This window comes from Bison bison, unplaced genomic scaffold (assembly GCF_000754665.1).
Source record: "Bison bison bison isolate TAMUID 2011002044 unplaced genomic scaffold, Bison_UMD1.0 scf7180017864456, whole genome shotgun sequence".
Taxonomy (NCBI): domain Eukaryota; kingdom Metazoa; phylum Chordata; class Mammalia; order Artiodactyla; family Bovidae; genus Bison; species Bison bison.
Window position 1 is genome coordinate 6044765 of NW_011495018.1, and position 11477 is coordinate 6056241.

At 45.8% G+C, this 11477-nt stretch overlaps 1 protein-coding gene across 1 annotated transcript in view; it reads right to left on the reverse strand.

The window, feature by feature from the left end:
• FANK1 (fibronectin type III and ankyrin repeat domains 1) overlaps positions 1–11297 on the reverse strand; it is a 107429-nt gene extending 96132 nt beyond the window's left edge. Inside the window, exon 1 of the mRNA XM_010859154.1 lies at positions 11188–11297. Coding sequence (XP_010857456.1) covers positions 11188–11200 — 13 coding nt within the window. The 5' untranslated portion in view covers positions 11201–11297. The remainder of the gene's footprint in view (positions 1–11187) is intronic.
• Positions 11298–11477: the final 180 nt, after the last annotated feature.

Below are 11477 nucleotides of genomic sequence, written 5' to 3' on the forward strand. Positions count from 1 at the left end.
CAGTTTTGGAGGGTCAGGAGTCTGGGGATGGCTTGGTTGGGCAGACAGGGCTCGGAGCCTCCCGTGAGGTGGCTGTCAGTTTGCCAGCCAAGACTGCCTGCATCTCAAGGCTCAGTTGAGCCTGGAGAATCTGGCTACGAGCGAGCTCCCTGAGTTGTTGGCAGGAGTCAGTCCTCACTGGTTCCCGGTCAGAGGGACACTTGAGTGGGTTCATGTCTTGGCAACGTTGGGAAGAGAGAGAAAGAAAGAGAGGGTGAGAGAGGCTGAAGATCGGCCCAAGGCAGACCTTCCGGTCATCTACAACCTAATCAAGGGAGGGACTGTGCCCCATGCCACCGGCCCCATGCCACCAGCCACGCAAGCCAACTTGGCACAACAGAGCAGGGGACCAGGGAGAGGATGCTGGGGGCAGGAGAGGGCCTGGGGGACATCTTAGGAGCCGCCCACCAGTGCAGAGTAGACAGCAGAGGAGGGCGGGGCACTGGATGAAGGAATAAAAGCATGAATGACTGCAGTGCGTGTTTGTGAAAGTCGCTCAGTCGTGTCCAACTTTGTGTGAATCCAAGGACTATACAGTCCGAGGAATTCTCCAGGCCAGAATACTAGAGTGGGTAGCCTTTCCCTTCTCCAGGGGTAGTGCGTATGGAAGGCTGCAAAGACACAGGTCTAGTTAGAGTCATAAGTGGATAATGGGAAGCAGTACAAATAAAGATACGGAGAGCAGGGTTTGGCCCAATTACAAGCCACTGATTCACTCATTCTTGGCCATGCCCAAATCTGGGCCCTGGCTCTAAGCTGAGGTATACTGTCTTATTCCACTGGAAAACTATTTCACGCATGTCAGGCTCTCCTCTGCTCGGAGCAGATTTCTTAGAAAAGAAGGGCACGCCTTTCCTTCCCAGGCTGCCTGCCGCCCTGCCGCCCCACACCTACAATGGTAGGAAGCACCGAGGGGTGGCTTAGCACTGCGAACTGACTGGCCCTTGTAGCACAGTCTTGACAGCCCAGAGAAACTAGTTTTTCTCTTCTCAAGAGATTCTTCAACTACTCGAATTTCCCTTGTGTTCCAGAAAATTATCTCTTCCTTTTCCGCTACAGCCACGACATTGTATCAAAATAGGATACAGAGCTGGAATCCGCAGCCTCAGTGTAAGGTTACATCCGTTGTGAAAATACCTCACTGAACACATCTTCAGGCAACAATCTGACAAACCTAGCTTGGGACATTCCATAAAGACAGCTGGCCACTTCAAAACTGTGTCATGAAAGAAAAATAAAAATATGAAAGACTTTTCTAGATTAAAGACTAAAAGACTGATAATTAAACACAGTGTACAATCCTGGATCAGATCTGGGTCACTTGGAAAGAAATAAAAACTGGCCCTACATTCCCCCTACAGTCCCCCTACAGTCCCTGTGGCTGATTCACAGCTGGGGCAAGACAAATAGAAAGTAAAACTTGCAACAGTCACACAAAAACACTGGAGTTGAAGCCTGCCAAAACATCTGAGGCTTAATGGGCCAAGATTCCAGTGAAAAGGGGACACAGGGAAATGAGCCCAGCAACTGCTCCTTGGGGAAGTTGTTGACCATGAATAAGCAGAGATTTGGGCAATATCATGGTGCTAGGGATCAAGAAATGAAGTATAAGACCTGCTGTAAAGGAAGGACACTCATGAAAACTCTAGATTTTCAGCCAATGTCCCTGAAATGGCTGGCTACATCCTAGAAAAAAGGGCAAACTGAAAACAGAATATCCTCAACTGAGGCAAGGTAATCTACTTGTAACCTAAACGCCAACTAAAAGCAAATAAAGTTCTCTATAGATAATGCCTACCTAAACCTCTATGATTTTTCACAAAGAATGTCAAGGATTCAATCAAAAATTACCAGGAATTCCAGGATACATGACCAAATGACTGAATATTAAGAGAACAAGAGAAAAGAGAAACAAACCTACAAGTGATTCAGGTGTTGAAATGATCAGCTATGATCTTTAAAATAGATGGCAATACTATGAGACTCAGACTTAATAACTAGCGGTAGTCCCTTTCCTATTGGAAAAGGAAATGGCAACCCACTCCAGTGTTCTTGCCTGGAGAATTCCAGGGACCGGAGAGCCTGGTGGGCTGCCGTCTGGGGTCGCAAGAGTCGGACACGAGTGAAGTGACTTAGCAGCAGCAGCAGTCCCTCTCCTGATCTGGGTGCTAGTAACTGAGTGTGTTTACTTTGTGATAACTCATCAACCTGTAGATTTAACATTGTCTGCTTTCTTATATGTCTGTATATTGCAAAACAATTCAAAAAAAAAATTGGGCTCAGAGGGAAATTCATAGCCTTAAATGCATTTATTTAAAAAAGAAAGCTGAAAGCAATGATGTAAGAATCTATCACAAAAAAAAAAAAAAAACTTTTTAAAAAGAACAGTAAATTGAAATAATGGAAGTAAAGATATAAGCAGAAAGATCAAAGAGAAAACGAATGCATAATGGAGAAAATGTGGAAGTCACTCAGTCGTGTCCAACTCTTGCAACCCCATGGGCTATACAGTCCCTGGAATTCTCCAGGACAGAATACTGGAGAATACTGGAGTGGATAGCCTTTCCCTTCTCCAGGAGATCTTTTCAACCCAGGGTTTGAAACCAGGTCTCCCACCTTGCAGGCAGATTCTTTACCTGCTGAGCCACAAGGGAAGCCTAAGAATACTGGAGTGGGTAGCCTATCCCTTCTCCAGAGGATCTTTCCGAACCAGGAATTGAACCGGGGTCTCCTGCATTCCAGGTGGATTCTTTACAAATTGAGCTATCAGGGAAGCCAGAGAAAATACAAATATAAAAATATGAAAATAAATATAAAAATCCTTTAAATAGAGTAATACAACTGATACAATTTGTGTGATATCCAGCTTCCAAGATAGCCGATGATTCTCACCCTCTGCTATTCAGGCACTTGTGTAGCCCCTCATAATGAATAGGGCAGCATAATGAGAGTGGACCGGGCTCCCTTTCTCCACACCCTTGCCTGCACTTACCTCTGTCTCTCTGATAACAGCTGTGCTGACAGGTGTAAGGCGGCATCTCACTGTGGCTTTGACTCACATTTCCCCGATGATCAGTGATGTTGAACACTTTTTCACGAATCTGTTGACCATTTGCATATATCTTCTTTGGAAAAAATGTCTATTTGGGTCTCCTATCCATTTTTAAAATGGATTGTTGTCCTGCTATTGAGTTGTATGAGTTCCTAATATGTTTGAGATGATCAGTCCCTTATCGAGAGATGGTTTGCAAATATTCTCTCCCATTCTATAGGCTGCCTTTCCATTTTGTTGATTGTTTCCTCTGCTGTATAGAAGATTATTCCTTTGACGTCCCACGTGTTGATTTTTTGCTTTTGTTGCTTGTGTTTTTAGTGTCATATCCAAAAAACCATTGCCAAGATTGATGCTGAAGAGCTCTTTCCCTGTTTTCTGGTAGGAGCTTTACAATTTCAGGTCTTACATTTAAGCCCTTAATCCATTTCAAGTGAACTTTCTTTTTTTTTGTCTGTGCTAGGTCTTCACTGGGGGCACTTCTCTAAGCTGCAGTGTGAGGGCTTAGTTGCTTCAAGGCATTTGGGATCTTAGTTTCCTGACCGAGGATTGAACCCACATCTCCTGCATTGGAAGGCAGATTCTCAACCACTGGGCAACCAGGGAAGTCCCCATTTCAAGGTAACTTCTAATGGGAGAGCTGAACATACAAATATATATCAATCATGACACGTTAGAATAATAAAGTACTAATAAAATGCAGACAGTACCTACGAGGAAGAAATTAACTCTGATTTGGGTTGGAGGAGAGTAAACGGAGAGGCAGAGTGTTTTAAGAGATGGTAACATTGGCGAGATGCTTTTAAGGGCAGATTCACGGATGGGCATTGAGTGGGTTCCGGGCAGAAACAAGGAGGCAGGAGAGTGTGAGAATGAGAGAGCTCTCCCAGGAAGGTGAGGCCAGGAAGGCGTCCCTGACAGCCTGGAAGGGGGTGGGTTACAGCTCAGTTCAGTTCAGGCGCTCAGTCGTGTCTGACTCTTTGAGACCCCATGGACTGCAGCACGCCAGGCCTCCCTGTCCATCACCAACTCCCAGAGTTTACCCAAACTCATGTCCATTGTGTTGATGATGCCATCCAACCATCTCATCCTCTGTCATCCCCTTCTCCTCCTGCCCTCAATCTTTCCCAGCATCAGGGTCTTTTCAAATGAGTCAGTTCTTCGCATCAGGAGGCCAAAGTATTGGAGCTTCAGCTAAAGGAATTTAAAAGCAAGGGATGTCTCCTCCTTTCTTTCTGCTACTCAGGACAGAAATGTCCCCAGACTTGGGCAGGGTCCCAGGATAAGCATCTCCAGTTCTGCCCCAGCCAGGTGAGCAGGGAAATGCACAGAACACTGGTGTGAATTGTTTATTTGTGAGCAAGTTTGCACCACCTTCTGTACTCAATGACTCATCCAGGCCACTCTTGGGTGATGCTCAGGCACAAGCCCCTCCAGTAAACTGGTCGGTTTAGTTCAGTTTCCTGGGCGTGTTTGGGCAGATTCCCCAGACCAAGCAGGTGGTAACAGTGCTTTCTTTCCCCAGCAAGAGGGAGTGGAATCCAAGTTATCGAGTACAGACTTGGTTGGAGGATAGCGCTGAGCTTCTGCTGAGACACAGCTGCGCCCATCCAGTCGGTCTGCCCCTCCCTGCGGCGGACTGAGCACCCTGAGGTCAGGGTGGCAATGAACGTCAGCGTTTCGACGGGGATTTTATAGCTATTTAAAACCTGTTGCTTTGAATTTTTTTAAGTTTTAAACTTGATTTAAATAAGCCTTTATTTCTCAATGGTAACTTTTGAATTGCAATCTAATTGATAGAATTAATATTCTTTTAAAAAAATTATTTAATTGCAGGCTAATTCCTTTACAATACTGTAGTGGTTTTTGCCATACATTGACATGGATCAGCCATGGGTGTACATGTGTCCTCCATCCTGAACCCCTCTCCCACCTTCCTCCCCAACCCATCCCTCCCCTCAGGGTCATCCCAGTGCACTGGTCCTGAGCGCCCTGTCTCATGCATCGGACCTGGACTGGTGATCTATTTCACATATGGTAATATATATGTTTCAATGCTATTCTCTCATTTCATCCCACCCTCACCTTTTCCCAGAGTTCAAAAGACTGTTCTTTACATCTGTGTCTCTTTTGCTGCTCGCATATAGGGTCATCGTTACCATCTTTCTAAATTCCATGTATATGCATTAATATACTGTATTAGTGTTTTTCTTTCTGACTTGCTTCACTCTGTAAGAGACTAAGACTACTTGACAAAAAATTGTTACACAGACTTTTAAAAAACACTCCTGGGTTTCACTAATTTATTGCTCTTAAATACTCAGCAGTGTCTCAGATAATTAATGAGCAGGTACTCCATGGCAGTGCAAAGATTTTGCTGAACCTATGAACTGGCAGTCTTTCGGTCCCCCCAGATAAGATTGCCTTCTTATTTCCTTAATTTTAGTGGATAGAATGATATACTTTAAAGACCCCCTTTTAAACTAGTGAAGAAAAAGAAATGCCATGCTTGTAATTCACCTGACATTTACAAGCTCCTGATTTAAATGAACTTTACCCAAAGCATACAACACAAGAGGCAATTCAAATCTCACTGGTGCACAGCCCTTTCTGTTACAGAGTAAAATGGCTTTCTTTTGAAGCACATCGCAACACTCTTAAGGAAATAAAATTAAATAAGGCACCCAGGTGTTAACAGCAGTGCCATCCATTCAATAAATGCTTGTTCGGGGCCTATTCCATGATAAGTGTTGGAAGCAGAATGGTAGATTGGGCCCTCTTCAGCCACCCTACAGCCCGGGTGGAGAACACAGATGGCGAAAATTAACAAAAGAATTACAGATTCTGATCACTGCAGAGGCAGGAGTAACAGAGGGAGGTGGCCTGACCCTCTTTGGAGAATCAGAGAAAAGCACTCAACATGGGGCATCCCTGACCGCCTAGCGGTGAAGAATTCGCCTACAATGCAGGAAACACAGGAGTCAGGGGTTTGATCCCTGGGTCGGGAAGATCCCCTGGAGAGGGAAATGGCCACCCACTCCAGTATTCTTGCCTGGGAAATCCCATGGACACAGGAGCCTGGCGGGCTACAGTCCATTGGGTCACAAAGAGTTGGACACGACTGAGCGACTGAACACGAAGCACAAAGGAGTGACATTTAAGCCGAGACCAGAAGACCCTGAGTGGGACCAGAGCAGGAGGGAGAGCCTCCCCTGCCCTGGGAAAAGCCTGTGCAAAGACCCGCAGTCCTGAAGGAGCTTGGTACGTTGAAGGGACGAAGAGACCGTTGGGCTGAAGCATAGTGTACCCAAGATCCTATACGCGGTGGGTTGCAGAGGCAGCTGGATAAGAACTCTTGCAGGGGGGTAGTGGGGGGCTTTTGGCAGGGGAGTGACAAGACCTGTGCATTTTGAAAAGCTTACTCTGGTCCCCAGGTGAGCACAGGTCAGGAGAGGAAATGCAGAAATCAGCAGAGACTCCCATCACAGGTTAGGCAAGATGGTGGCTTGGAGTATGGGTGATGACCGCAGAGAGAAAGACACAGAGTTAGGGTGTGTGTAAGGTGGAATAAACAGGCACGCTGGTGGGTGGGGTGAGTGGGAGGGGTGCTGAATAAAAGAGAGGAGCTCAGGATGACACTCAGATTTCCAGCTGGAGTAGTTGGGGAGATGGTGAAATCCTACCCATATATGGGGCAGACCAGTGGCAAAACAGGTTTGGAGAAATAGGTCTTCACCCCTTTAAGGCCATGTCTCAGTCTCTTAGTCACTGGAGTAACCTAGAATCCCATTTAGGATTCCTTTGAAAAGGGAGGTGTCTCTCAAGAAACTGCTGCCTGGCCTGAACTAGGCTCAGCATTTTTTATTTAGGGGGAGTTCAGAGGGCAGGTGGTAGTACGGTTGTAAGTGGGAGCTAAGGGTGCATCTTGATGCTGCACTTCATAGATATACACATTTTAAAATTCAGAGAATGTGCTTGTTTAGGGGGATTTGGTGGGCTAGGGAAGATCATGAGAGCAAAGTTTAAAGACCTGCAAAGCTACTCCTTGGCATTGCCACTTACTAAAATATTAGGGAAGAGATAGTACTGTTGAACATAAATCTTCTCTTAAAAAGAAAAAGAAAAAAAAGGAATTTGGGACTTCCCTGCTGGCGAGCTCAGTTGGTAAAGAATCTGCCTGCAATGCAGGAGACCCCAGTTCGATTCCCAGGTTGGAAAGATCCAATGGAGAAGGATAGGCTCCCCACTCCAGTATTCTTGGGCTTCCCGTGTGGCTCAGCTGGTAAAGAATCCGCCTGCAAGGCGGGAGACCTGAGTTCGATCCCTGGGTTGAAAAGATGCCCTGGAGAAGGGAAAGGCTACCCACCTCAGTATTCTGGCCTGGAGAATTCCATGGACTGTATAGTTCACGGGGTTGCAAAGAGTCAGACACGACTGAGCAACTTTCACTTTCACTGGTGGCACAGTGGATAAGAATCCACCTTCCAATGCAGGGGGCACAGGTTCAAGCCCTGGTTGGGGCAGATTCCACATGCCGCAGGGTAAGTAAGCCCATGCACCATAACTACTGAGCCGGCGCACCCAGAGCCTGTGTTCCCAACAAGAGAAACCACCACGATGAGAAGCACTTGGACTGCAGCTGGAGAGTAGCCCACACTAGCTGCCACTGGCGAAAGCCTATGAAGACCCAGCACAGCCAAAAATAAAGCATTTTTTTAAAGTAGGAATTTGATGTGCATTTTTCATATTATTTCATACATGGGTTATCTTTCCAACAGCATTGTTAGTTTAGGAAGAAAATAATTAAAGATGAAAATACGTAAGCCAAGAGCCAAAACTATTCCGAAGAGCCCAGGGTTGTAAGCTGATTTAATTTGCCCTTTTCCCCTAGGAGTCATTTCTTGGATCATTGACTTACTATCATTCTGCAAAACAGTGGTAGCCCCAGTCACCCTCTGCTTATTGCCAGAGTGTGATCCAGCTGTGGGATTTGAAGTGCTTACGTTTATGGGATTTTAATGACTCTGTTAATAAAGGTCACTCCTAAAAGTAATAGAAACTTAAGCGTGTGGAAACAGAATGAGTAAGACTGACTTGGGGGTTATTTCTAGTAGTTCTTTGGTGGTGTCCTTAGATACATGTTTAATCCTTAAAGGCAATGAAGAAGGTGCCTCCTTTTAAATCAATTTACTAGTGCTATATTGAGCTACACCAGTAAAATGCTACTTGAAACCCCCCAATAACAAATGGTGTCATGTACACACCAGGCTTAAAATATGCCAGATAATATTGGCATAACAACATACTATATTGTTAATATAATACTGATAACAGTACAATTGTAGTATTTGTTAATATCACAGCCATAGTATTTTCCAATATCTTTGAGAGAATAAAATAGTAACTTGAGTCTCAGGTCGAATCTGGTAGGGTACATTTCTTGACATTAAAAAGGATCTTAAAGACCATCTAATCTTGTCCTTTAAAATATTTATTAACAGCAAATGAATTAATATTCACCCAAAATGATGTCTATTAGGCTGCTAAAGAATCCTCTAAGGTAAGTGGTCATTGTTTGAATTATCTAAAATTAAACTGGTGACGGCATTTGAGAGTATGTAAAAAAGAAATATACAGCTGTGTCCCAGGCATAAAAGATTACTTAACAAATATTTCCATGTTAAGACCCAATGTGATCAGATATAAATCAGATGTGTCATTCATAGAAGTAATAAATTTCTCACAGTTTTACAAAGTCTCCAGGATCCGGTTCCTACTCACTTTTCTAGCCTTGTTTCTTTTCTTCCTCCTCCCCTCCACCTTCAGTCTTCTCAGTTACAGCTCTACTGATCTTTGAACTCTGAACCTTAAACCCACACTGCTCTCTCTGGTCTCAGGGACCTGTCTGGAACCCCTTTCCCTCATTCTTTGTTGGGTTATTCTGCCGGAAGCCTTCTGTCCATTTCCATCCCCTAATCTCAGACCCCAGGGAGGTTTTCAGAAGTTCTTGGGCAAGGGTCTGCTCAGTTTTCCAGGGATAACCAAAGCTAACAGGGTTTTATTCACTGTTCAATCCTCCACCCCAGGAGGGTATTTAGAACATACACAATACCATGGAAATTGATATTGGAATTTGAAATTGGTATTGGTATTGAAATTGGAAATACCAAATTCAATACCATACTTGAAATTTTTAGTTTACACAGTTAAACAGTAACATAAATTTGAAGAAATAAAGTTGGTATTTTTAAGAGAGATATTTCACTTCACTTTATTTCTTCTCTAAAGAGAGAACATACACACCCTGGCATTAGTTTGAAATGATACAAAAATTCTAACATTGTTGTTAGTTAAATTTCTCTCAACAGGTTAGACAACACACAGAATCCAGAGAGTTACAAGTGTGAGTGATAGAACAGTGTATAAAATCCACTCAAACTATAATTCTCAATTTACAAGCTTTCTGCTCAGCAAGGGAGTTAAAAGAAAGGAAAAACTCTTTAGAAACCTCCTTGGAAACTAACGACCTTTAACAACATCAGCATATACCCCAGAGAATGGACATGGTCTGAGTACTTTCATTTCTGAAATTGTGCAAGAAAAGACAACTTGGTTTTCAGAGTCACACTGCATCCTCCTAGAAAAGTTCCAGGTCTTTCTAGTCTCCACATGAAACACCGTTCTTATTTTAAGAACAAAAGGAGCAATAAAACAGCTTGGGAAAAAAGGACGGAGCTCTGTGTCCCTAGAGAGGTTTGAATAGTAGTAGTAGCAGTACTAATAATATAACAACAATCAATGGCTTCCCTGGTGGCTCAGATGGTAAAGAATCCGCCTGCAATGTGGGAGACCTGGGTTGTATCCCTGGGTTGGAAAGATACCCTGGAGGAGGGCATGGCAACCCACTCCAGTATTCTTGCCTGGAGAATCCCATGGACAGAGGAGCCTGGTAGGCTACAGTCCATGGGGTCGCAAGAGTTGGACACGACTGAACGACTAAGCACAGCACACTGAACAACAGTCAAAAACACAGTAAGTTAAAGCTTGTGTTAGATCTGATAATTCCAGACGGCTCACCTTTTGTCAAACAAAGTGGGAAACAGAAAAGGAAATCGTAACTTTTTTTTCCTTTTTGCGTGTCCAAGCCTACCTCGGAGAACCTCTCAGTTCAGTTCAGTCGCTCAGTCGTGTCTGACTCTTTGCGACCCCATGAATCGCAGCACGCCAGGCCTCCCTGTCCATCACCAACTCCCGGAGTTCACTCAGACTCACGTCCATCGAGTCAGTGATGCCATCCAGCCATCTCATCCTCTGTCGTTCCCTTCTCCTCCTGCCCCTAATCCCTCCCAGCATCAGAGTCTTTTCCAATGAGTCGGAGAACCTCTAGCAACTTATTAAACACTCTTGCACAAAGCTCAAAAGTTTTCTCTCTTTCAAATCTCCGACTACTGTGAAGAGGATGCCATATCTTCTAATAAGTACAAGAGCTAGCTAGCCTCCTTGCAGGTTCAATTGCTGACATTTTAGAAGCTGAATGGCTACTTATGGTCAGTGAATCAAAGTACCAAACAAAACAGTGGAGGACTGCACCATGCCAAGTCGCTTCAGTCGTGTCTGACTCTGCGACCCTGTGGACTGTATTCCTGCCAGGCTCCTCTGTCCATGGAATTCTCCAGGCAAGAATACTGGAGTGGGTTGCCATGGCCTCCTCCAGGGGATCTTCCCAACCCAGGGATCGAACCTGTGTCTCATTGCCGGAGGATTCTTTACTATCTGAGCCACCAGGAAAGCTCCAATAATAATGACAGCAATAGTAACAAGAAATGGATTTGCTTGGGGGGTCATTTTAGGAAGCAACACCCTGGTGGCGCTGCCTCCTCCAGCCCACATTCCCGAGCTCACGCAGCCCTCTGGCTCCCGACAGTCACACTCCGCGGGATTTAGCCCCTTTCTCGACTCCCTCGAAGAAGAAAGCGCGAGAGGGAGACCTTATATCCAGGTCGAAAGCGTTTTAAAAAAGCCTGCGGAGCGTCGCGCAGGGCGCCCACACCCGTTCCGGGGGAGGCCCGCCCCGGCCCGGGCCCCGGCCCCCTTACTCTGGAGCTCCATAGAGTAAGCTGCTCCCGGGCCCCTATCGGCCGAGCCCCCGGCGCCGCAAGCCCCTTTTAACGCCTCTCCTCCCGGGGGCCGGCGTCGCTTCGGTTGCCCTGACAACCCAGAGGTGGGGGTGGGGGCAGGAGGAGGAGCAGGAAGGACGGCGAGAGGGAGGGACCAAAAGACGCCAGGAAACGCGAACGAGCGCAAGGGCCCGCGCGTCTCCAGCGGGGCAGCGAGCGCTGCGGGCGGAGGGGGCTCGCGGGCGGAAGACGCGCTGCCCCGGGGCGGC